Here is a 23,982-nt window from a genome sequence, read left to right as displayed (position 1 = left end):
TGAGTAAAGTGATTAGTTAATAGGGCAGATAATAAAAAGGAGGGAAAGATGGAGGAGACCGACACAGGGTGATCATTGTTGAGAGAGAGAGAGAGAGAGAGAGAGAGAGAGAGAGAGAGGAGAGACTGTTATGATTAGAAAAGCAGGTAAACTGGGTCTGCCAACTCCATCGCCCCACTGCTCTTATTGAAAGGTTTCCTCTCCCTTTCGCTAGCAACGCATGCTAGGTTTCATTGCACTGCATTGCATCACCCATAAAACATAACCAATATATAAAACTATAAAGGAAGTATCTAATACTCCGATAGAGATATCAACGATGTTGGTAGTTAAGCTGAGCACTATGATAATGTTGTTTCGGGTATGGGGTGTATTTGCCTCCAATAATTCATTGGGTTTGCACGTACGATTAGATTAAAACTCTATGCTTGTGCGGTCGTGCAATTATTTAGGGTTTGGTGAAAGGGAAATATTTGTGTTCATACTAGAGTGAAAACTGATGAGAAACAAATTTTTGTAATTTATCTCCCTTTTTTTAAATCGCTTTTAATGCATCATATATTGTGCACTTATAGTGTTTTAAATATAGTCCTCGAATAAAATTTAGGGATATGATGCACTCGGATACAAAAGCGTCCCAACACTTCGTATATGTGAGTTAGTCCAAACTACAAGATCCTCTAGGACACGGTGTAGAAGAGGCAAAAATTGACGCATCAACTACACACTGAGGGAAACCAAAGTCTCAAAGAGCATAGAATGAGAACTGTAACCCAGGCAAGCTATGGCATTTACAAAAAGCTGGCATCACGCAAGACATGAATAAAAGTGATAGCTTCAAAACTTGTAAAGTTCTTTCTTTTCCACAATTATCTATTAATTTTTGAGACTTTGGTTTCCGTCAGTGTGTAGTTGCTGCGTCAATTTTTGCCTCTTCGACACCGTGTCGTAGAGGATCTTCTTTGTAGTTTGGACTAAGTCACATATACGAAGTGTCTGGGACGCTTTAGTATCCGAGTGCATCATATCCCTAAATTTTATTCGAGGACTATATTTAAAGCACTATAAGTGCACAATATATGATGCATTAAAAGCGATTTTTTGAAAAGGGAGATAAATTACAAAATTTTATTTCTCATCAGTTTTCACTCTAGTATAAACACAAAATTAACTTCCGTGAAAACATTCACATGTAAAAGCTTGTTTATAATAAGATGAAAGTAATACACATTCCTACTTACGACAACGATGTTAAGGATGTTATGAGTTTTACATGGATAACTAGGTTGATCTTTTTTTTTTCTGGAATTTGAATCAAGATTAGCAAATTGGGTCTATGATGGGCTATAAGACCACCTGAGATTTCGAGGATATCGCCAAAATATCAAATATTTATGAAATTATTGCGATATTTCAAATGTTTCTAAAGAAAATAAGACGCTCTATGAGTATAATTGATTTTACAGACCTTGGGAGGAGTCTCCTTGAATGCAAAATTTTGGTAAACTGAAGCTCCTTTGTGTTTAACAGGCTGTCCCTTAGAGGTGTTGCCTCTACAATGGGAACATGCAACAATGGGACATAATGCAAAACCAATGAAAGTGCGCATTTGCACTCTGCTAATGAACTGATATATCAAATTTGTATTGATAAAATTCTGAGGTAAGGGAATATGATGGTAGTATCACACTATCACACTACAAAAAAAGTTGGTAAAAGCCACAAGTTTGGGCACATATATCAAGTGAATCGTGAGAGAATCATTGTTTTGCAATGTGAGTATACTGCCCCCACCTCCAAAGTGTTTATATTGTCACATTTTGGGACAAACTTGAGTATCTCTATCTCTACTATTATAAATCGAGCAGGAGAGTACCAATAAATTACGAACTAACAATTTACCCTTCTGTCATCAGTTTCTCACAAACAAACATAGGGGTTATAAGATAAAAATTAAAATTGTGGAAAGAAAAATGGGTAGTGGGTGGATATCATCAAAATTAACTTCCGCGAAAATATTCACGAATAAAGGCTAGTACTATATATAATAACTGTTGTAGGAGACTTATCTTTATAATCTTCAGGTGTATCTTATCCTAATTAGTATATGTTAATCTAGATAAGGAAAGATATATAATCCCTTATTCAACGAGATACTCAATGTAATGCCTATATATAAGATAATGCTTGACTAAAAATGATGCTTCTCCCTATTTGATACGTATTACATTCTTCTGTAACACATTATCAGCACGTAGTTCTAACCCTGAGTTCCTAGGTCTAGAACCCTTAATTCTGAAAAAATTCTTTTTGTCATGAAAAACATTCGATGGAAGAATAAGAAAAATCATGAAGAAATTCTTCTGCTAAAACAAAATCACAAAAAATATGAAGAAAAAAAACCAGAAAACCGAACTTGATTTGGGCACCCAGATTTCTGATATGGGCACCCCATCCCCTCTGATCTGCCTTGATCGGTTTTTCCCCCTCGCCAACGACGACCTGCACGCGCATCCAAGCCTCCGCGTCAAAGCGTCTAGCCCCCACGACATACCAGATCGGTGCGCGTCTCAAGTCTTAAGCTTCATGGGCGTCGAGATTGCCCCCATGCAGCGCCACCGAGAAGGATCGATATTGACCCCGAAGCCGCCGCAGCTTCTCCCAGATCGTCATCCCAGCCTTGATTATCGTCGGGCCCATGACCTTCCTCGAGCACCGCCTGCGCTCCAGCCTCGTCGACAGATCCTCGACGCAGCCCAACACCTGGCTCGAGTTGGCATCCTCCAATCGCCGCCGCGCTCCTCTTGCCCCGTCTGGCACCTCCGTCCGTCGAGCCTCCCCGATGCAACAGCAACAATCTCAACCCGGATGCTTAGGCTCTGACCCGGTCATCCTTTTCCGGCTTGACCCGACTTGGTTGAAGAGGTTCTTACCTCTTTCGGTAAATCAGTAAATTGGTAAATAGGAAATAGTAATTTTTCCCCAGTAAAAAGTTTTTTTACCCTATTGTCACTTCAGTAATTTCATTTTTATTTTTACTGATTTCCTATGTGATGAATTTAAACTAACCATATGTTTTCATTTTGGTGAAATTTATCACATGGCGATACAAAATCGAATGGCGAGAGTCACTTTGCGACGTATATTCGTGGATTCAAGCATGACCGTGGAAATTAAGCGACAACAATATATATGCTGTTTATTTGGCAAACAACCAAGTATGTTTTTATTTAATGTTGCTGCTAATTTAAATTCTTATGAATTTTGTCTTTCATCGGAAACTTTCAACCTCCCTTTCCTTTTCAACCCGATTTTTCACTTCTCGGGTGGTATACAGGGATAAGATTCCCCTGGTACTGAGTTTAGGAGCGGCTGGGAGTGCCGCTGTTAGAATCCGTAGCCGTAATGTGTAGCAACAAGTTTGAAAAGAAAATGAGACAAACATTGGTTTGCGATAGAAATTGTCCTTTATACCACTGGTTTGTGACCGAAATTGTCACTTATACTATTGTGATGGAAATTGTCACGATTTATTGAATTGAGTTACCATACTATGAGACTTGACCTCCAATTCAGTACTTGGAAGTTGTATCATATAGATAGTAATGAATCTTCCCTCTTGTTGACCGCAACATGCACCTGAAATTTGGTATTTTCATATTGGATCTGTTTATGCACCTAGTCCGGGATTAATTTTATTTAGTGCAACATCGTTTCATTGAAAGACATAAACATAATGGTCAAAATATACAAGAGCTAGATATGAGAAGTTTTTGAAATAAGACACTCATTATATAGAAGACCATGAGAATATCTTCTCACTAATACGAATTTCAAAGCAATTATATATTGCGGTTATACAATGAAAATAATGTAGCATTTATGCTTCAGCTAATAGTCTGCATGACTATAAATCCGTGTATTTTCTCAAGTTTTTGTGAGTGTATTCACTGCACAAGTGTGACTATAGTTACTTAGTCATTATACTTTAAATTGGTTCATGGTCAAGATCTCAATCCAATTGTTGGCTATAAAATTCTCATGTAGATTAAGTAAACGAACATACGAGAATGTCTCGATGTATTTATGGTTTCATTACCAAAAACAATATGTTAATGCAATGTAACACATTACATACTACATGACACTACCTACATAAGTCCACAATTTTAATTGTGGCATAAGTCCGGCTTACATGATCTTTGTGTGGTGCTATGCACACTTATATGATATTTGATGTTATTATTATACATTTTTTTCAGTTCTCCCTAATCTTTAGCATATTAGGTCATCATCTATTGATTTTGATCAATACTTTGTAAACTAGCATTGCAAAACGCCGAAGGACTCCGAGCCATGAGCATTTGCTCTCGGCTTTATTTCGAACCGACAATACTTGTTGTAGCATATTTATGCCTCATTGGCATGATGAAGCCTTGATTGATATCTTGTTATGACATATTTCCACCTTGTTTTGGTGATGAGTTGTAGTGTTATACGTCATGTAATGCACTCTATATTCCACCGTTTCAAAATATGGTGATGTTTTCACAAAGTTCGAATTGAACTAACGCTCGTACAAGATCAGTGGAGTGACAAACTATAACAGGTTCACGAACTACGGCCTTGACAATATCGCCAAGATGTTTCGTCCGCCGCCCGGTTTTACCCCTAGTGGCATCAAAATTGGCCGAGCCAAGGGCCATTGGCAGCCCCCTCGGCAGCCCCCTGCAATAGCCATGCCGGCCCCCTTGCAGCTGCCTTGTGAGGCTCCCGCAGCCCCCTGCAGCCCCCACTGCGAGGCCTCCGCAGCCTCCCCCGCACGGCCTCCTCACAAACTCTTAATCTTTTTTGCTCTATTTTTTGACGCCGAAAATCGTTTTTGGATTTGTCTAGGCAACACCGATCCTTGTATTTGGATCTATGATGTATATGTATGATCTTTGCATGTTAAAATCACTCGTGATTGACGTTCGAGGGTCTAAAACCTTGAAGTAACGTTAAGTGGTCATTCAAGACCATATTTGTGAACTTGCCAAGCTTTATATTGTGATAATTATATGTCTTGACCTAAGACTACTTGTCTCTATATTCTTATTTATGAATATGTTCAAGAGACATTGAGTACATAGTTAGAAGAACTTGAAGCTATTAATGGATTTAGTTTTTAATCCATTGTGACTATGATGACTAGATCATCATATAGAATCATGAGCGGTTTAAATGCTCAAGTTTAAATGTCTTATGGCATTGTGATTCAAGTCACATGTTTTTATGCATCAAGAGAGCAATTAAACCTATGAACTGGGTTTTGTCATAGTAGTTGTCTACGTTGATGAATTCACAACGATACCATATATAAAAATTGGTGAGACAATAAGCTACTTGAAGACAATCCATGTGCCAACATTATTTATCACCTACAAACTCATTATGAAAGAGTTCTTATGTATCGCTTCCAATGATGTAATGCATCTCATGAGTCGAAATAGTGTGATTCTATTTTTTCACGATATTATGATTCGAAATAATGAATCGATGACTCGTTTAGGCTATTCTTTTGAGCAAAAAAGTTAAATGGATCAATAAAATTCCTCCAAGGTAATGGAGATGTAATCTATGCATTATCATGTGCAGAAGCCTTCTCTATGATCCTTCATTGACTATGCGATCTCCAAGCTTATTCTTTAGCAAAATTTAGGAGTGACATACACCCTCCTACGCTAAAGAGAATGAAACATAAGATGGAAGCCAAAATTGACTTATCATGATTCACTTTGAGGATACAATATATTATGATGATACATATATCATGTTTAAACTCAAACCATAACACTTAGATGTTATGGAGCACCCAAAACAATGACAAAAGTTGAAAAAGCCTTAAATTTCAGAATTTACAGATTGCGGACTTGTCATTGTGAGGACCAGTTCACCTACTTTTAGGTGAGCTATTGAGGTGTTACTTGTGGCCACTGATTTCTAACATCCAAGTCTACCTATACACAAAATTGGAGCTCATTCGGATACCTGGAACATGGTGAACCTCTCGACACAATTGGTCACTAACCTCCGGCGAGCATTCAGTCATGTTCGGTGCCTTTGCGACCGGTTTTAGAAGTGAGGCTGGTGGCATTGGATTTCTAACACCCATATTTACTTGCTCCTAAAATTTTGTAGCATTCAGGGTTCGGAAAGTCAGTTAACCATTCAAGGAAGTGTAAAACAGAAGTTTGGTATTGGTTGTTGATGTGCCTAGGCTTCCAACGAACCAAAAATTCAAACCATAAGCTACGGTATGTGGTGTATCTTGTTTTACGGTATCCATCTATACCACCATTATTGACGTTACAGTTGTAATGATTCACATGTAAGTGTTTCAAGTCTAACAATATCCATGTTTGTTAACGGTTTATGTTAACGTTTTATTGTCCGCATATTTTATGTGCCAAATTGCGCCTCCACAAGCGTATAATAATGAGTTATTTGATGTTGAATTTCGTCTTTGAATAATACATGAACTTCCAATCTATGTTCGCTTATATAGAGACCTTAACAGGCGATCTCGTTTAGTCACTTTTGATGAGCCAGTCTCGCCATCGTTAGGGGGAGAGAAGAATAAGTTGTTCAAGCTCAACGACTTGGTTTTGTTGTAGTTTGTCCCACTATGCCTCATCATGTTCTTAATAGTCCTACAAATGGAAGTGTTGAGATTAGAGATACATGCTGGTGACGTGGTGATAAGGATTGATGTCTGACAGATGGACATGTAAGTCACTCTTTGTTGGTGACGTGGTGACTCCACAAATGTAGTACATGATGTTACTAGGCCATGGCTCTTACGAAAGTGTAGAGAGACCACTTAGTTTGATATACTTGTTGAATGCGAGTTATGACACAACTTGATCTATGATCAGTGATACTCACTCGTCTGTTTTTCTTGGATGATGGTTATCATTGGGGACGCCTCAATGTCAATACTAATCCAAATCATAGATCTCAAAGAATGACGATGTTGAATGAGTTTGATTTCGAACCATACATACTATGTTGAAGAAAAATTCCAACATTGAAGATTGGCATACATGGAAAGTGTTATCCGGCATGAATTGATGGTGATGATCGACTTATGTCGCCACCACAGCCTCCTGGAAAGCCGTAGGATCCAGTTTTAACAAAAGAGATATGTCATTGGTCAGGTAATGCCAACACCGCAAATGTAAATCCTATCGGCTATATCTATGTGTCTACTATCCAGGAACACCAACCATTTGACCATATCTATTATTCAGTAAGTTATAGCTATTTTAGTAAAATAGGATGGATATGTCTGGAAACTGCAGCTGAGTCAACTTCGATCGAGATTTGTGATCAGAGCAGAACGAACTAGGTTGTGAACCATATATCATTGGAAAGACACGGGTGTCTATTTTCGAAAACCGTTTACGGTTCATCCATACCTATTGTATCGAAGAAGTTATGATTGTTTAAGTGCGTGAAGGTCATACCACGCGTGAATCTGTTTTTCATTGCAAACTTTTATTTTGAGTTGTTATGTAATTCTCTTTCTTTTGATCTATGTACGGATAAATTTATATGTCTGATTTAAGAATGTTTGGTGAGATTTGATATTCAAATCATTGACCCATTGCTACTTTTGAAGAATGTGAAGAGTGTTCGTATATGTTATGTATTTAAACTCTGAGATTGAGTTACCAATCAAGGAGAGTTGTTTTGTAGTCTTCATGGGGACTCTATACCACATGTTATCTTCAACTGTAGTTTGTGTGTTGTGCTCTTTTTCCCTTCGGCCAAGCTTTTTATTTTACCCAAGAGGTGTTTGTTTTACTTGGCAATGTTTTTACCGAGGCAACGGTTATGCACAATGACACAGTAGAATCGCAATACAATGGGGAGTGTTGTAGGAGAATTATCTTTGTAATCTTGTAGTGTATTTTGTTCTAATTAGTATAGATTAGTTTAGATAAGGAAAGATATATAATCTCTTATTCAACGGGATACTCAATGTAATGCCTACATATAAGGTCTCATTATCAATGAATAAAGATGATGTTTCTCTCTATTTGATGCGTATTACATTCTTCTGTAACAATAACAATTATCTTCTGACATCATTGCAATCTAAATATATAGTTTAGTAATTTTACAATTTTTTTCTTTTTATGCTGCAATTATGTCCATATTGTTTCAATTAATACATCGGTTTCTCATTGTTGTGCGGATTCGTGAGTGTTAAAAACCCTTATTAAATTAAACTCGGCAATCTCTCTCTTTCAATTTTTATAGATCTTCATTGTATGGCTTTATAAACCCTAGAAAAACCTCTATTTTATGAATTGAGATACTGCTATCGGAGACAACAAATACAAAGAATTTTCCCGCAGTTGAGTGTGCCTCCTCCGACTCTTCTGGTCGCAATGTTTGCCACCTTCGCCTCAATCTACGTCGTCGAACGGTTGGTTCTGTTTTCTTAAAGTTCATATTTTGATTTCACCCAGATTGAAAAACGGGGTTTTAAATGGGTTGGATGCAGGTTTGTGGCAAGATTCTAAGAACAAGGTTTACTTGATTGAAGAGCTTGATAGGATTACTGGGCAAGTGAGCATTTCTTGTTTTGTATTTGGGATTCAGTTTTTTATGGATTATGAGGTTTATGTGCAATGAAAAAAGATGAAAGTTTTGATCACATTTGGGTTTGTTATGTAATGTAATTAGTGGGTTTAGTTGATTTTTGATACATAGTGAGAATGGGGTTGATGCTCAGCTTAAAGTTGATGTTGGGTACCAGTTACTCTCCCTGAAATCATGAGTTTGTCAGAGCGCTTCTGGTTTTCTAATATTGGACATTTTAACATTTAATTGTAATTGTTAGTGTGTGTTTTTTGGGTCTAAATCGCCAATACAAAATACCTTTGAACCTCTAATTAGAAGCTGAATAGCAAGTTTATCACAATGGGCTTCAAAGCAATTACCTCATTGTATTTAGTTTCACTACTGGATACTTCAATTAGAGTTGAATTGTACTGATCAACTTACAAATTCGATGAACTTCTAAACAAGTTATAATCTTCAAGTCTGCATGTTTTGATGTTGTTTGCTTCAACAGGGCAAAGAAACACCTTTGGCTCACGTTCGTCTTCTTTGGCTAGCGTCTGATTATGAGCTAGCGTGTTGGTCAATGTGTCGGGAAGTATAAAAAAGAAGAAATCAACATTCATGATACACCACATGGCGTGTTAGACACTTCGACACTCCAACATCAGAAGTGTCGGTGCTACATAGGTAATAAGCTTAACAAATGTAGAAGCCTCGTAAGGGCCATTGATGTAAAAGTCATTAAACATTGAATCAAGTGATTTGCATTAGTAAAAGAATCATTGACCAAAAGAATCATATTTATCAATAAAAGCAATTTATACTAATCGATGAACCAAATAGATGGAGTTGTCTCAATGAACGAATCTGCAAGTAAACATTTAGTGTACGTCCACATCCTTCGACATGAGTAATTTATACGACCTGCACCCGTCGGAAGAATCGATCCATAGTTCCGTAGACCGGCCATCCAGTTGGTTAATTAACAATAATTTAGGTCGACCAGTACGTGAGAAAGCAATCGAAAATGTCGAAAATGGTGGATATGCACACACTTCGCAATCTCAATTTATCTGGATCTTCCAGTTTCAAACCAACTAATGATATGATCATATGTTTTTTTTCGATGAAGGATGTGAGTTAGCAAAAATTGACAAGCCACATACCCATTATGATTATTATTATTAGCAAGATGTGTCAACGAGGGGATGTAAAGTCTGAACCTCGAGTCAAACTAAAAACATTACAATTATTTTCAAAAATAGCATTAATCAGAAAAGTCAGAACCACTCCTAAGTGTAATTCTAATTGATTACCTAGACTAACAAAGAGCGTCAAACGATGAGCAACCATATTTGCTTCACGATGGACATGCACGAAACTAATATCATCAAACTCGAACATAAGCGCTCGACAATCATCATGGATTCTACTAACCTCAGCCATTTCGCTACCACGTCCATTTAGGGAGTTAACAAGGACTGCACAATCACTTTCTACATTTGGGAGTCCAGCCCTAATCAATAGCAGTGAGCAACCCCATTCTCCACGCCAAAGCCTATGCATGAAGCGGAGAGCCAATGTTGAACAATTGTTCGGACTATGCACCAATCACTCCCCCTGTTTCTCACAATCATACCAACACCCCACTATGGAAAATGATCTAATCATATACATATACTTTCAAATGTAAAAGCACAGACTAAACGAGGACTTAGTAGTAACGATTAAAAGCATTAAAAAAGAAGAATAAAACAACAGATATATATTGTTGCGGTCAATTTGCGAATATGTTGCGAGCATTATACGCGTTGAGTTGACTTTTCTAGGAAGCTCAGCAGCGATTTCTTTCGTCATTTCCCACATACTTTTCTAAGCTTCTACACTCTTTCTTGTGTCAAAATCAGGGTGCCAGTATCACTTTCTTTTTCCCAAATTGTGTTCTCCCCCACTTATCCAACAATTAGGCAATTACAAGTCACCCATGCAGAAAATTCGACGTTTTTCTTTCCTTCTCTTCTCATAATATCATCATCTATCTATACTAAATATAGGGTATTTGAAAGTTATTATACCAGTTAGGCAATCATGTGTTCTCCACTTCCGTCTACGTACGTACGTACGTACGGCATCAAGCTAGCCATTACAACTACTTATGAAACTAACATAACTACGTACAAGATAGGCGTATCTTGGGTTGAACAGAGGTACACCATTAATTTGGGACCCAGGTCGTCCTTTGCCGGTTGAAGGTGTTGCGCGTTGGTGGAGGCGGCTTCAGGTGCATCGACTCCTTGCTCCGGTCAATATTGACCACCGACAACTGGATTCAGATCCGGTTGGGATGTCTCCAGCGTCGTTCAGTGGTGTTTGGTGGCGCAAATCTTGTTCTAAGCGATCGAAAGAAGATTTGTTTTGTCCGATGAAGGCTGTTGGGCGTCAGTCAGTAGAAGATCCTATTTATGCTGGATCTTCCAGGGGGCCCAGTGATTTGGGCTCTTGGAGCAGTGTTTTTGTTTGGCTTCATATTGTGGTGCATCTAATTTTAGGTCAAATTTGGATCCGTATTTAGGACCCCGGGAGCACCATGGTCGGATTTTGCTTCCGAAACAGCTGCTCATATTATTCTGAGATTGGTTATGGTTCTTGATAGGTCGTTTGTGAATCTTTGAGTTGTCACTCTTGGTGTTTCTCGATCTCCTTACAGTTATGGTTACTCTCATTTTACACTGTTTTTGTGACATGTGCAGGGCAACAATGCCTTAGTGCATCAAGTCATACGGTTATCCGATTACTTTTACTTTTTGATGCGTTTGTGCATCTAGTTAGGAGTTGTTTTTCTTTCAGTTACCTTGGGTGCGATTGTGCATCTGGTTATATTTTATTGTTTTTCTGATGCTTTTTCTTTGATTAATTAATATAATTTCAGCATTGTTTAAAAAATAAAAAATATTTCAGTTGGATCATCTTAGGTATGGTTGTTAATATAACTGGATTATTAATCTCTTTCTCATAAATTTCACTGTGATTAATCTCATCGCAGAATCTAGAACAAATTACTGAATGAAAGGTAACATAGATCAGCCAAGAAAAAGTGATAATCAAACACTCCAAATTCATTTACAAAATAAAATATACATGTAAACAGCCAAAGAAAAAAAAACTCTTCTAATCTTCTCTTTGATGATTGTGCGCGACAATGACCAGGCTCAAAATACCTCGGTACCTTCTTGTATTGGGGTCAATCTGAGTTTAAACGACCGAACGGCCCTCTTCAGTACCCTTTTCGATGTGTATCTCTGCAACTTCCTGACTGACCCAGATCTGGAAACCCCCAAACCTGCAGCCTTTTCCGGCAGAATCACCTTCTTCTTCATGACGGAATTGGATGGACCAATCGTAAAATCAGCCTCGTAATCCACAAACTCGTACCCAGATTTGGGTTCCGACTTCACAACGAAAATGGGAGAGACCCTGTTCTGTTTCCGTCGACGAGTACGATCCTTGTTTTCCAACGAGGAAGATGCATTTTGGAGGGCGACGCTGGCCCTGACGGCGAACGCTGCCATATCGGTGGCAGTGAGCCTACGTTGGAGCTTAGCAACAGGGAGTACGAAGTAGATCTGATCAGCCTCGAGTTGGTGGTCGGATTCCAAAGCAGGAATATACTCGTCGTAGTTCAACCAGTCGGAGTTGCAGACAAAAAACGACGGCGCGGAGGAAGAAGAAGAAGAATAAGAAGCTTCCTCGGCCTTGAGGACTTGCGAGACGGCGACGGGAACAGGGTACTCTAGGAGTCTCCCATTCACGGAGACAACCTTGGCTGTGGGAGAAGAAGAGTGAAGAGAGGGTTCAAAAGAAGTACTCACGGAGAAGCATCCACCCATGTTTGGTTTTCCAGAGAGTTCGATATGGTTCTAGGGTATTCTAACAGAGAAGTCGACAGTGGGAACTGGAAGAGGTCGAGAGAGAAAGAAGAGGAGGGTTTTTGATTTTGTGAATGAGAGGAAGAAGGAAAGTGAGGAAGGAGGGGGTGTGACGCTTCAATATATAAATAAAGATAAGGAAAGGAAATTGGGGAAGAATATAATATCACTTATTGTGTGAGATATGAAGAGTAAAGGCGTAAGCAAAGTCGTCAAGAAGACAAGGTTTGAGGACTGAGAGAGAAAGCGACGGCAGGACTCGTCACCAGTGTGGCTAAGCAATGACGTGTGAACGCGGCCGGGTTCATTTCGAAATCGTGCTGAAACGCTGCTGCTTCTGCTTCGCGCGGTTTTCTTGGGCAATAATTTCCCTCCCGGCCAAAGCGATAATTAAGTAGAAGAGGGTCAAAAGTTTTAGGCGACGTCGTAATCGGAAATTCTTCAGAAGAATTTTCTCTACTATACTTGAGGTTGAGAGAACGGAAAAGTTGTTGTATACGTTTAGAGACCATGCATGGAAACTAAACTGTGTATAACAACCTACTTTGGAAAGGTAATTTTCGCCACTCATACCCCTTTTAGCATATTGTAAGTGAATTTCATATTAGCGCGGACAAAAGCTAATATGTATGATCATTGAAATAATAACACATCTCCGATCCTACTATAAAGCCGGCAGCTAAAAAGAAATAAAATGATTATTATTCAAGAAAACACTTCAAATAAAGTTTTGCAAACTAATACATACATCACATGGTATATATGACCCTAGTATTAAACGGTCACTTTTCCTAAATAATTAGCTCTCCGAACAATTCTGATCGAGTTTGTCGTGAAGCAAATTGGCAATAGCTAGAGATATTAGTCATAACCTCAATACTGAGAATTGGTCTTCTGGCTTCTGGTTTTCTTCTCAATATTAGACGAGCTCTTCGTTTTGAATTTGAAGTCTTCTATTGGGTGATGTACACTTGTACGTACGTAGGTGAGTAAACGTTGACATGCACTGATGGACCACTAGTTTTCTTGAGCAATAATTTACCTCCCATAGAAATTACGACAACCAAAACTAGGAGTAACGGGGCGATGGGGCCCAAGAAACTACCAAAACAATAAAAAATAAACTCAACAAAGTGGGACCAACGGCCAATTAAAAGACCCTTAATAAGTGACGTCTGTAACGAGAACTTGGTTGACCGAAAAAGTAAATAACAGACTACAGTACTATCTTGTGCTAGCTGAACAAAACAAGGCAAGTTCTTGTAAAGGTCTGTTTTCCGAGAGCCAAAATTTAAATTAGTTACATGTCAATGAATGATTGGTGTATTTTGAAAAGGAAGGAGACGGAGGTAACTACCTCGATGTTAGGCTGAAAAACAATAGTTGGGTTAGTTTGAATTGTCTCCTTCCATAATTGTCTCTGAATTGAAATTCAGAAATTAGTTAATTTCTTTTATCTTTGGATTTGAATCCCAAATCGTGTTAATCTGTAAACGACTTTCACCAACCCACGATGCAAACCCAAAAATATGACTTTGATCTTCGAGTTTCCTCCTCTATTCCTTCTCTGGAGGTTGTATTGGTATTTAGAGATTGTATTGTTGATAGATAGCATCCCAGGTCGCTTGAACCTTTCATCCGATACATTATCGTCTTCAACCAAATGATTAAGCAATATTAACATGTCGATCTGGGCTTCAACGTTGGCTTGAATCTCAACGGCGGTACCGGGAACGGCACCTAGGAAGGCATGGGATGATGATATATACGATGGGTTCTGGGAATTGGTCTCCAAAGGAAGAAGAAAACGACGATTACTTAGGAATTGGTTTTTCATTCGAAGGAGGCCACTGAAAAGGCTTAGAAATTCGAATACTAAAAAAAGACCTGCATGATTTCGGGAAAAAAGGTAAATTTTTTAACTGAAATTACTGTTCTCATGCACACAGACGACGTCTGCGAAGTAACGGTGAGGCGCTCGGAGAACAGTCTTTTAACAGACGTTGCCACGAAACAAAGCCTAGAGGCCCAGATGTTGACTGAAAAGATGCAACAGAAGATGAGAAGAAATTACGATCTGGAACTAATTTGAAGGAGACCTAAACAAACGACAGGAAAACGAGTAACGTAAACAGTAAAATTCTGGGGGAACCCTAACTAGCACATAGAAACCAGAGGACAAACATGCATATTAATTTATCAAAAGAGGAAGATTTTTCGGGATCCTTCTCCAGATTCCGAGCATCGTTCACAATTACGCGGCACGATTTTGTCAATATATCAGATTCTTACTCTCTATTGTTGTGTATTTAATTTCAAGGCATGCAAATCTACAACACATTCATGTCATGTCAAAAAATCTACAACACGGAAATCTTTCGTGTCTTGTATTAGATCGAGTCTAGTAATTTAGTAGTTTTTGGTATAGCTACGGAAAATATTGATACTGGGAAGAACAATATTCAAATTCCAAACTATAGAGCTTGATTTGTTGTAAAAAAAACCTATAGAGCTTGATGGTTTCGTTGGATGCATTGACGTATGCGTGCTAATATATATATTGTAGATAAGTAACAGTTTTGAGATCGAGAGACTCTGCCATTAACTATACGTTCTAAACTGGATATATAGTGGATACGAACTCTTGTTCCATCTCCGTATAAAAGAGGGAGGACTATTTCTGGCAGTATCTCGATTAAGGTAAAGAAGCAATCTAGGTATAGTCCCTTAATTTCTAGCTTGGGTGATACACTGACTGACTGACTAACAGCGCTACAGCAGAGATGCTCAGTGTGAAGAGGCCCTTATGTGGATCATCCGATTTGGGGAAATAAAACTAGGAAATGGTCCAAGTTTTAGGTCCAATAATCCAGTATCATCTCATTTGGATCACGCAAGTTCTTCCGGTACAGTAGTTTTGCATCCACCATATTGTATTGCTTGTTTTTTTTTTTTGGTGGATTGCTTATTTATTTTATGCTGGGTATTGAGCCTTAGTGGGAAGTCAAGGAAATATTGAAGATGGTGGAGTCAAAAACTTTGAATCATAAGAGATCGACCAAGTATGAAATAAGAAAAACAAAACCACCTAAAGAAGAAGCCAACATAGAGAATCAATATATTCCCGTGTCTTTAATCATTGATGAACAATCAGATAAATATGCCTCCTGCTGGTTAATGTCCTAACATGTCTTGGCATTTTCTGCACAATCACATTTAAACTGAGAATGGTTTGAAGGGATGACCAAATTATATATATTCTTCTTCATCCTGATCTCCCTAGCTCCAATAATGCACGATACAATTCCTCATCTATCTCAATAATGAACGATACATGTGCTTAATTCAAACTAGCTAGTCATGTATCGCTCATCTGCATTATCCCACGATCATGCCCTACTCTCACCTGAGTCGATCACCTCCATAACGTGAAACATGTAATAAGTAATATTTACATCTAGATAATCTATGTGTAAGTATGTCAAAGCAGTTAAGAAGGACAACTTTCAGATGTCAAAGTTCTTCAATGATCCATTCTCTAGAAGTAACAAGAAACATGTGTAGTTCTGTAGAGCCGTAGATGCATTCCTGGTCAGCAATTGGAATGAGTAGTTAAACTACTGCGGAGCTAATTAAACGATCACTAAATATTCTTCACATTTTTTCTCAAACTAGAGCCTACAAAGCAGTACGTAAACCATTTGCATGAGTTGTTACTGAATCCCCAGCAATGGGATGTTGAGATCCTCTATTCTTTTGAACAAACTACCAAAAACCATTATATGTTCCATTTTGAGCATGCACAAAAAAAAAAGTTGTCCAATAATAGTTAGAAAATTGAACAGGGGATTAAGATCTTCGAACAATTCCTATCACTGAACAAAAGTTTGAAAGTATCAATCGAGAGCCAAATTGCTGCAAACGTCCGCGTTTATCTTTTTTTTTTTGTTCGTTTTTATCCCTCTATGTAGAGTAAGACAAATTAGGCGATGATCAGCGCCTATATATAATTGGAAGAATTTCCAACTAGAAATTTGATTCACAAATTAGTGTTCGCAATACATAATTATCTCAAAAAAAAAAAAAGAGCCAACATCTTGTTTGTTTGTCTAAGCAAAAGGCAGCCTGAAATTAAAGTCTTTAGAGTAAAAAATCTTATTGTCACAACTTAGCCACATCACATGTGTTGAATTTTAATCACAAAAGACCTCAATACAATTGGGAATTACACACACTTATAAGATTTATTTTATTTGTCACTTCTTAGACGTGAGATCTCTTATCTACAACACGCCCCCTCACGTGTAACCTAATTTTTAGGTTTGTGCGTGACCGATTAACATCCCACACACTGGGATGAAATAAACCAAGGTCCAGTAACCAACGACACTTGGTGACCATCCAATCGGAAACCCTCCGATGATATGATAATGGAACCCAACTCGGGTCCATAATAAAGTAGCACCCAACTCAGACTCACAACAGATTAGAAGCGTAACTGGAGAGAGACCCACTCTGATATCATATAAAAAGGAATAATATGACAACTACGTATCCACCAAGTAAAGAAAACCTAATCTAATTAAATACAGAATATTACAATTGATACAAATATACAAATCTTCTTAACTTGATGCTAATATTCTTTCCAACAATAACGAAAGTTGACACATGCTTTGCTGTGACATGAAAGTCACCAAGTTTGATTTGGATCAATATTGATATCAAACTCTCTTCTTAGTACTGAAGAATCATTATTTGTTGGCGGATGGAAGAAGGGACCCGATATATCATTCAATAAAGCTGACTGCTTCCCCTTTCGAGGATAAGCATAAACGAAATGTCATAGAAGCTGTTTTTTCTGTGTCAGATCAATCATTTTGCAATTGAAAATATTAGATGAACCCGTTGTCAAGAACTTAATTAGATAATGTTAAAACAATCATACAACCACGTAAAGACATAAATTATTAATTATAGTGGAAATATTTTTCAAAATAAAAATCATTGTGAGACTTTTAACGTAGTCCACATTATATCAAATCTAATGATTAATAAAGATACATAATACACAAGTAAAGCTACTAACACGACCTCTTTATTAGCAATACACGCTAACTTGCTCAATATTGAATCTAAACTATAGAATCATACCAGATCTGATCAATAAAGGACTAAGCACGCATTTTCTTCAATCTTGATACTTAACACGATCAAATCTCTCTTCAACTTCGATAGTCACTGATCTCAATGAGTCACACATATAAACATGAGATGAATGAATGTTTCAAACAAAAACCACATATTTTTATTGACCACAAATATCATTTGATTCTCAAGTGCAATAGTGCAAATAAGAATCAATACTTTTGGTTAAGCATACAACTAAATATAAATGATGCAATTAAGATTAGAGCTTTCACAAATAGAAGTACTAACTCGACCTCTTTACTAGTATTACGAGCTAACTTGTGAATAGCTCTATTATAATGAGCACTACATCATATACGAGAGATAGAAGATGAAAATAAATCAGAAGTATCACAACCTATTATATATGTTCCAAATCTCTAACCTTCACAATTTCTCAAATGCTTATTTGTAGGAGAAAAAACTTCTCCCCCTCACTTAAAGCATATCTCATACAAAAAGGAAAAGATATCAATAAAAAAATATGCTATAATTTGAAAAAATATTTTTCTATTTAAAAAATAATAATTTTAAACATATTAGATATTTTTTTCCAAAACAAACATCCTTTAAAAACTCATTCAACAATATTAGGTATGATATGCATGAATGCAATTTACCTTGAAATACAACTCATGAGATCAGTGATTAAGATTAATCACTTGAATCTTCAATCTTCAATCAATTTCAATATTTGACAAGTTCCTTTATCAGTTTGATTTTCCTTTCCTATTGAAATAACCAACTAAGAAACCGTATGCATATCACACTTTGTATAGGAATGCCAACATAGATATGTACTTTCAGCAATGGATAAAACTATCCCAAATTTAATTCTTCAATATAGAAACTCAATTGGTCCAAAGTAAAAGAAAACCACCACAGAAACCCAAGAGTAAGAAAAGAATAACAACAGAATCACTAAAATGAAATTTCATGGTCATATTTAGCATATTAAAAGAGTATCTTGTATATATCCATGATACAAAGAACATCTACTTGAAAACTGAAATATAATGATGGTTTTAGTTACAAAACCATACCAAGCAAATGGAGTCATTAATATCCCTCTAAATGATAATGATGATGAATTTGTTTGGGTCCTGCCCCAAATGGAGTTTTCTCTATCAAGTCTGCTCATAATATGCAAATACAATGTCTCTTCTTGTTATTTAAAGAGGATTTGGGAACTGACTATTCCCCCTAAGGCAAAATTTTTTGCTTGGTTACTAGTTAGGGGAAGATTGAAAACTCTAGACATCCTTCTTGGAGCCGACCTTGGATGCCCCATGGCAGCAGTCCAATTTCTTAGGCCCAACGCGAACACTGCTCTCCCCCAAGGTCTTGGGCTTGAACGAGAAGGGTAAACTAAAGGTGCAAGGGGAGTGAGAAGTAATCATGGACTTAGCAGAGGAATCAAGAAAGAGGTCAAGGGAAAGAACTAATCGGGGAGGTGGCGACCAACTTGACCATGATGGCGATCTCTTACTCTCGTCGGCAGGTAAGCAGTAAAATATACGAACCCTATCAGATATAAGATTTGGGTGAGGCACGTTTCATAGCCCTCAAAATGCCAGTGAATTTTCTTTACCATTGTTCATGTAGAATGATAATAAATCTGCAATACAAGAAAAGAAAAAACAACAAAACTATCGAGAAAAACCTATAATACAACCTAAACTGTAGAAATCAAAATTAGAAGTCTTGAAGAGAGAGAGTCGATTTTACCAAGCAGCAACTGAGGTACAGTGGCCTAAAGTTGCAATTAAATCTGCAATAGATGTTGGAGAAATGGAGAGTAGTAGAAGACTAGAAGCTTATCTTTCTTTCAGATGAATGGTACTGCAACAACTGTACGTGTGCGCGACAATAATAAACAGACTCCAAGGCCCATAATAAACTTTCATTTGCTTAGGTATGCTACTATGCGCAAGGCACAAGTTCGATTCGAGTCATATACTCTACACAGTAAATATAAACACTAAACAGATCTATAGTGTGATAATTATCTTCTATGTCTCACAAAAATATATTGAAGCCCATATATTTTCTTTTTAATTCTTTTCAAGTCTCCCACAAATGTCAATTGAGTCAGAATTGCTTCGCCATCCACTAGAACATCAAATTATACTGAATTAAGTCAATCAACACATAAGTCGGACACTTGGGTAATGGAGAAAGATCCCACTCTAAAGTCTAAAGTCGTGGTCAAATCCCATTAGCATCAATATGGAATTAAGCCAGTTCTTACATGTTTTTGAACTAGGAAACTAATTAGAAAAGAAAAAGGTACGAGTCCATTATCCACAGTTGCAGGCATCCGATAAATCCCACTACGGCACTACATGGATGATGACACAAGACAAAGTAAATAAAACATCAATTATTATTGTCCTGCTAGCCTACCGCATATTTGTCTCTTATCTCAATATCAACCTTGTTCTCTTCACCTCAAGTAATCAAATCCTATCCTATCTCCTACACCAGGACGAGGTTCAGATATCAATGAGATTGTACCTATTCAACACAACCCTTCAACGTGTCAAGCAAGCATCAGTCATCACCAAAACGTGTCACCCCTTGAAATGTGAAAGCCAATGACTCATTCTCAAAGCTCTACTGGCTCAAGAAACAAATAGTCAGTTACGAATTCAGTAGGCCATTCGTGTCACTTGACATGAGCGAGATCTACTAAAACTAAGTCAAGTCATTAGTCAGGAGTGATGTCCCTAATTTCAAACTTATTATCCTTATAATACGTGTATTTAAACTATCTACCATAAGATGGTCTCACACTTTGAACTTATTGTTATTAGAGTGCGTGCATCTGGATTATCTACCTTTAGACACACTAACTTGTCTCAAAATCCGTCCTCCGACACCATGTACCTAATTTTCAGCTATCCCACTGACATACATGGCAGTATGTCGATGCTAAATTCAAAAACCACACTTCCGTGCTTCTCAAAAGTATCTACCCTATTTGTAGCGCTATATTGGCCAGCCACCCAGGAAAGTCCACAAGCCGATGATCGAGGGTCTTCTAAGCCTCTAAACTTGCACCTCTAACGTTTATTTATCTAGAATAGAATCATATAGTATTATTGAAAATCGAATGGATGAGGGAGGATGGAGAAGAATGGAAGGCACAAGTGAGATCAGATTCTTCACGGCTCTGCTGAATCCACTTGTGCACTTGTTTATATACATAAATTCAATTATAGGAGGATCATATATATGAATCATATTCAGACTCATCAATCACTGAAAGTGACAAAGGGAAAGAGATGCTAGAAAGCATCTGGGTGTGGCACTAGTACTAATCTTTCTCGCTTCTTGTTGTGTGGTGGGGTGGGGTTTACGTGTCTAGCAATTTAGCTTTTTCCTCGATAGCAACTTCCCTAAAATCACCCTCATCTCATCTCCAAAGTCCAAACTCCTTCATTATCATTGTACTTAACTAATAATATCTAAGAAGAAACGAAAAATCAATCGGATCATCAAGGCACGTTTGGTATCTTCCCGCAGAGTCTGACTGTGTCCATTAGAATGATTCCGCATTCTACTGAATAACAGACACTCAATAACAGAACCAAACGAACCTTAAAAACTGGATGAGCCTAGAAACAACATGTAAGAGTAGAACAGTGACACATTCATAACTACTCAAGAACAATATCGGGGAATACTTTTCTTAGTTAACTAAATGAATCAGACCAGACTCCTAATGTAATCACTTCACAAAGAAGAAACTGCATGCATATCATCGCATCATACAACTGTACAAACAACCTAAGAATACATCTTATCAATTCTATGTCGTGCCTGCCCATCATATAATATGCACACTAAGGACGCCTACATTCGGATCACTTCTAAGAAAATAACAACATTATGTATGTAATTAAAATATAAAATCATTCCCATCTTCTCCAACATCTAGAAGAAAAGAAAACCATGTATATGTCCATACTTTGTACAAGATGATACTAGCTTAGCCAGCATATTTATCATGTATCCCCTAGTTTATAACTAATGTACAAACCGTAATTGATTAACCTTCCCCCTAGTATTCACATCTGTGAGTCCACGACTTCTATACAACACACCCAAACTTTGAAATATTATAAGGTATATGCTTCATCTTCCACTACTTGATCTATAATTATATAGAAAAGTTTATGATTCTACTATGGTTTGATTTACTGGAATGAGAACCTCAAAAGAAGGGCGCACGATGAGGTATACCCTTACGCCTGCTTCTTCCAGCATTGCGATCATTGTAGAGGGGAGGAGTGGAGGGAGAGAGATTATGGGCAGTGGCCTCATCATCAGAGGAAGTTGCATTGCCTTCCCCCATCATCAAACGGTTGAACATTTGAGTTGTCTTTGCTATCTTCTTGGGGGTTGTTGATTCATCTGAGTCTGACCCTCTTAGATGGTTATACATCTGATTCATCTGACTTGGTTTTGGAAACCTCACCGTAAAAGAGAGGTTGGGGTCACCCCGCTCCATACCTCCAAGCTGTATACATAAGAAGTTGTCAGATACCAAATAAAATAGTAGGACATTTCACAATTCTCACAAATTTCAGACCTAATACATTCACAAAACAAGAATGAAGTATGCGTGTATACTTGCTCAAACCATGATATTTATGTGGAACTTTAACAATGAATACAACTTAAGACATAGAAATTGTGACATTGAACAGAGCTAAAGCTAGGCGCATTACCTTGCAACCCAATGAGCAGAACCTAAAGGCATCCACCAAGCTTCTGCAGCAAATCTCACAAGTGTATGTAACCCCTTTTCCCGGCCTCGGCTGAGGCCTCTCATTCAGAAATACAATCTTCGCACTGTTGATAATGTATGTCTGCACGCACGAAATGTCTATGTACCTTTGAATCTCACTCACCCTCACCACATTATGGTAAGACGATCTTCTTATCTACAAAACACAAATCACAGCACACACTAATCTCAAACATCCACCAAAGCACAGCTAAACAATGACATTCTTCAAGCCACAACATTACACACACACAGCTCCAAAAAGACTAAATCAATTTACAACCAAGCAATGTGACAAACCTGAACATAGTGATGGCCTTGGTGATGAATCAAACAGGAAGTGCACAAAGCAGGTCCTCTACAATCCAAACAGAAATGGTTGCATTCACTCTTGTTGGAATCACAGTGAATCGAACAAGGGTTGAAGTATTTAGCCCGAAGCATTGGCTTCAACCATGGAGGAGTCCTCTCGTCCTCTTCCTTCCCCATTCGACCAATCCCAAGCGAACTCACCTGAACAAGAACAAAACTCAACAAACCAACTCAAAAAAGAACCCTTCTGGCAATCAAAGACTCAGCCTTTAACTACCAACAAAACCAAACCAAACAATGCAACAAAGTACCATAGCTCTATTGAACTCGGCCCCAATCTTTGCTGCTCTTGTAGTCCTCTTTAACAAAATCCCTTCGGTTTCTGATGAAACGAAACAAAACCCAGTTGGTAAAGTCAATCAGCAAAGGCAAGTAACAAAAAGCAGAACCGAGAAGAATCTAAGAAGCCAAAAACCAACACCAGACCTTGAAGGTCGGAAGAAGATGAAAGCAGTAAGCCAAAGAGTAAAAAAAAACGGCAGAAGAGAAAGAAACTAGGGTAAAGACTGAAGGAGGGGGTGTTATATAATAATCTGGATTCTATTATAGATATGGAAAACACTAGAACAACGAGATGCTAAGGCTAGGGGTGTTAATTGAAAACCGAAAACCGAAAAAAAACCGAACCATAACCGAACCATAACCGAAAAAAACCGAAGAAAAAAAAAACCGAACCAAACTGCAAAAAAACCGCACCAAACCGAAAGATTTGGTGTGGTTTTGGTTTGGGACGTTTGGAAACCGAAACCGAACCGAAAAACCGAATATATATATATATTATAAAGAAATTATATTATTTATAGATATTTTTAATATACATAATTAAATATGTTATCGATCGAGACCCAAACTTTATCAAAATTCGGTGAATTTTTTACCATATCTGTATTTATATATGCTGATCACATCCGACGGTCGAATTTTCATAATTTGAATTTTAGATATTGGAACCACAACATGTCTACTAATGTGGTATAACTTGTTTAGTGGTCTTTTTGCAAATGTATGCAGTTGTGAAGCAACTATATCTTATAAATAGAATTTTGCAAATTTGTCCGCATGATGCGTTACGTATAGTGAAAT

The 23,982-nt window shown here is 37.6% G+C and overlaps 2 protein-coding genes across 2 annotated transcripts; both read right to left on the bottom strand.

Annotated features, from left to right (window-relative positions):
* Positions 1 to 11,714: 11,714 nt before the first annotated feature.
* LOC126793605 (uncharacterized) lies at positions 11,715 to 12,652 on the bottom strand. The gene has a single exon (XM_050520171.1). It carries the CDS (start codon positions 12,501 to 12,503, stop codon positions 11,826 to 11,828), a length of 678 nt encoding a protein of 225 aa, XP_050376128.1. The 5' UTR covers positions 12,504 to 12,652; the 3' UTR covers positions 11,715 to 11,825.
* Positions 12,653 to 21,672: 9,020 nt separating this feature from the next.
* LOC126793604 (protein RGF1 INDUCIBLE TRANSCRIPTION FACTOR 1) lies at positions 21,673 to 23,468 on the bottom strand. Its single transcript, XM_050520170.1, has 5 exons — positions 23,326 to 23,468; positions 23,151 to 23,221; positions 22,828 to 23,040; positions 22,469 to 22,684; positions 21,673 to 22,257 (listed from the first exon to the last, which is right to left on the bottom strand). The coding sequence occupies exons 2-5, from the start codon at positions 23,151 to 23,153 to the stop codon at positions 21,952 to 21,954; spliced, it is 738 nt and encodes a 245-aa protein (XP_050376127.1). The 5' UTR covers positions 23,154 to 23,221; positions 23,326 to 23,468; the 3' UTR covers positions 21,673 to 21,951.
* Between the last annotated feature and the right edge of the window lie 514 nt (positions 23,469 to 23,982).

This window comes from Argentina anserina, chromosome 5 (assembly GCF_933775445.1).
Source record: "Argentina anserina chromosome 5, drPotAnse1.1, whole genome shotgun sequence".
NCBI classification, from domain to species: Eukaryota; Viridiplantae; Streptophyta; class Magnoliopsida; order Rosales; family Rosaceae; genus Argentina; species Argentina anserina.
Note: the sequence above shows the minus strand (reverse complement) of the source record. Positions and strands in the feature narration are given on the sequence as shown.

Bases quoted from the DNA above. Each gene is read 5' to 3' on its own strand.
- LOC126793605 (XM_050520171.1), bottom strand. From the start codon at position 12,503: ATGGGTGGATGCTTCTCCGTGAGTACTTCTTTTGAACCCTCTCTTCAC.
- LOC126793604 (XM_050520170.1), bottom strand. The intron at 22,685-22,827 runs GTTTGTCACATT...TGTGTTTTGTAG, and splicing joins AAGGCCATCACTATGTTCAG to ATAAGAAGATCGTCTTACCA. The intron at 22,258-22,468 runs GTAATGCGCCTA...TTATGTATACAG, and splicing joins TCTGCTCATTGGGTTGCAAG to CTTGGAGGTATGGAGCGGGG.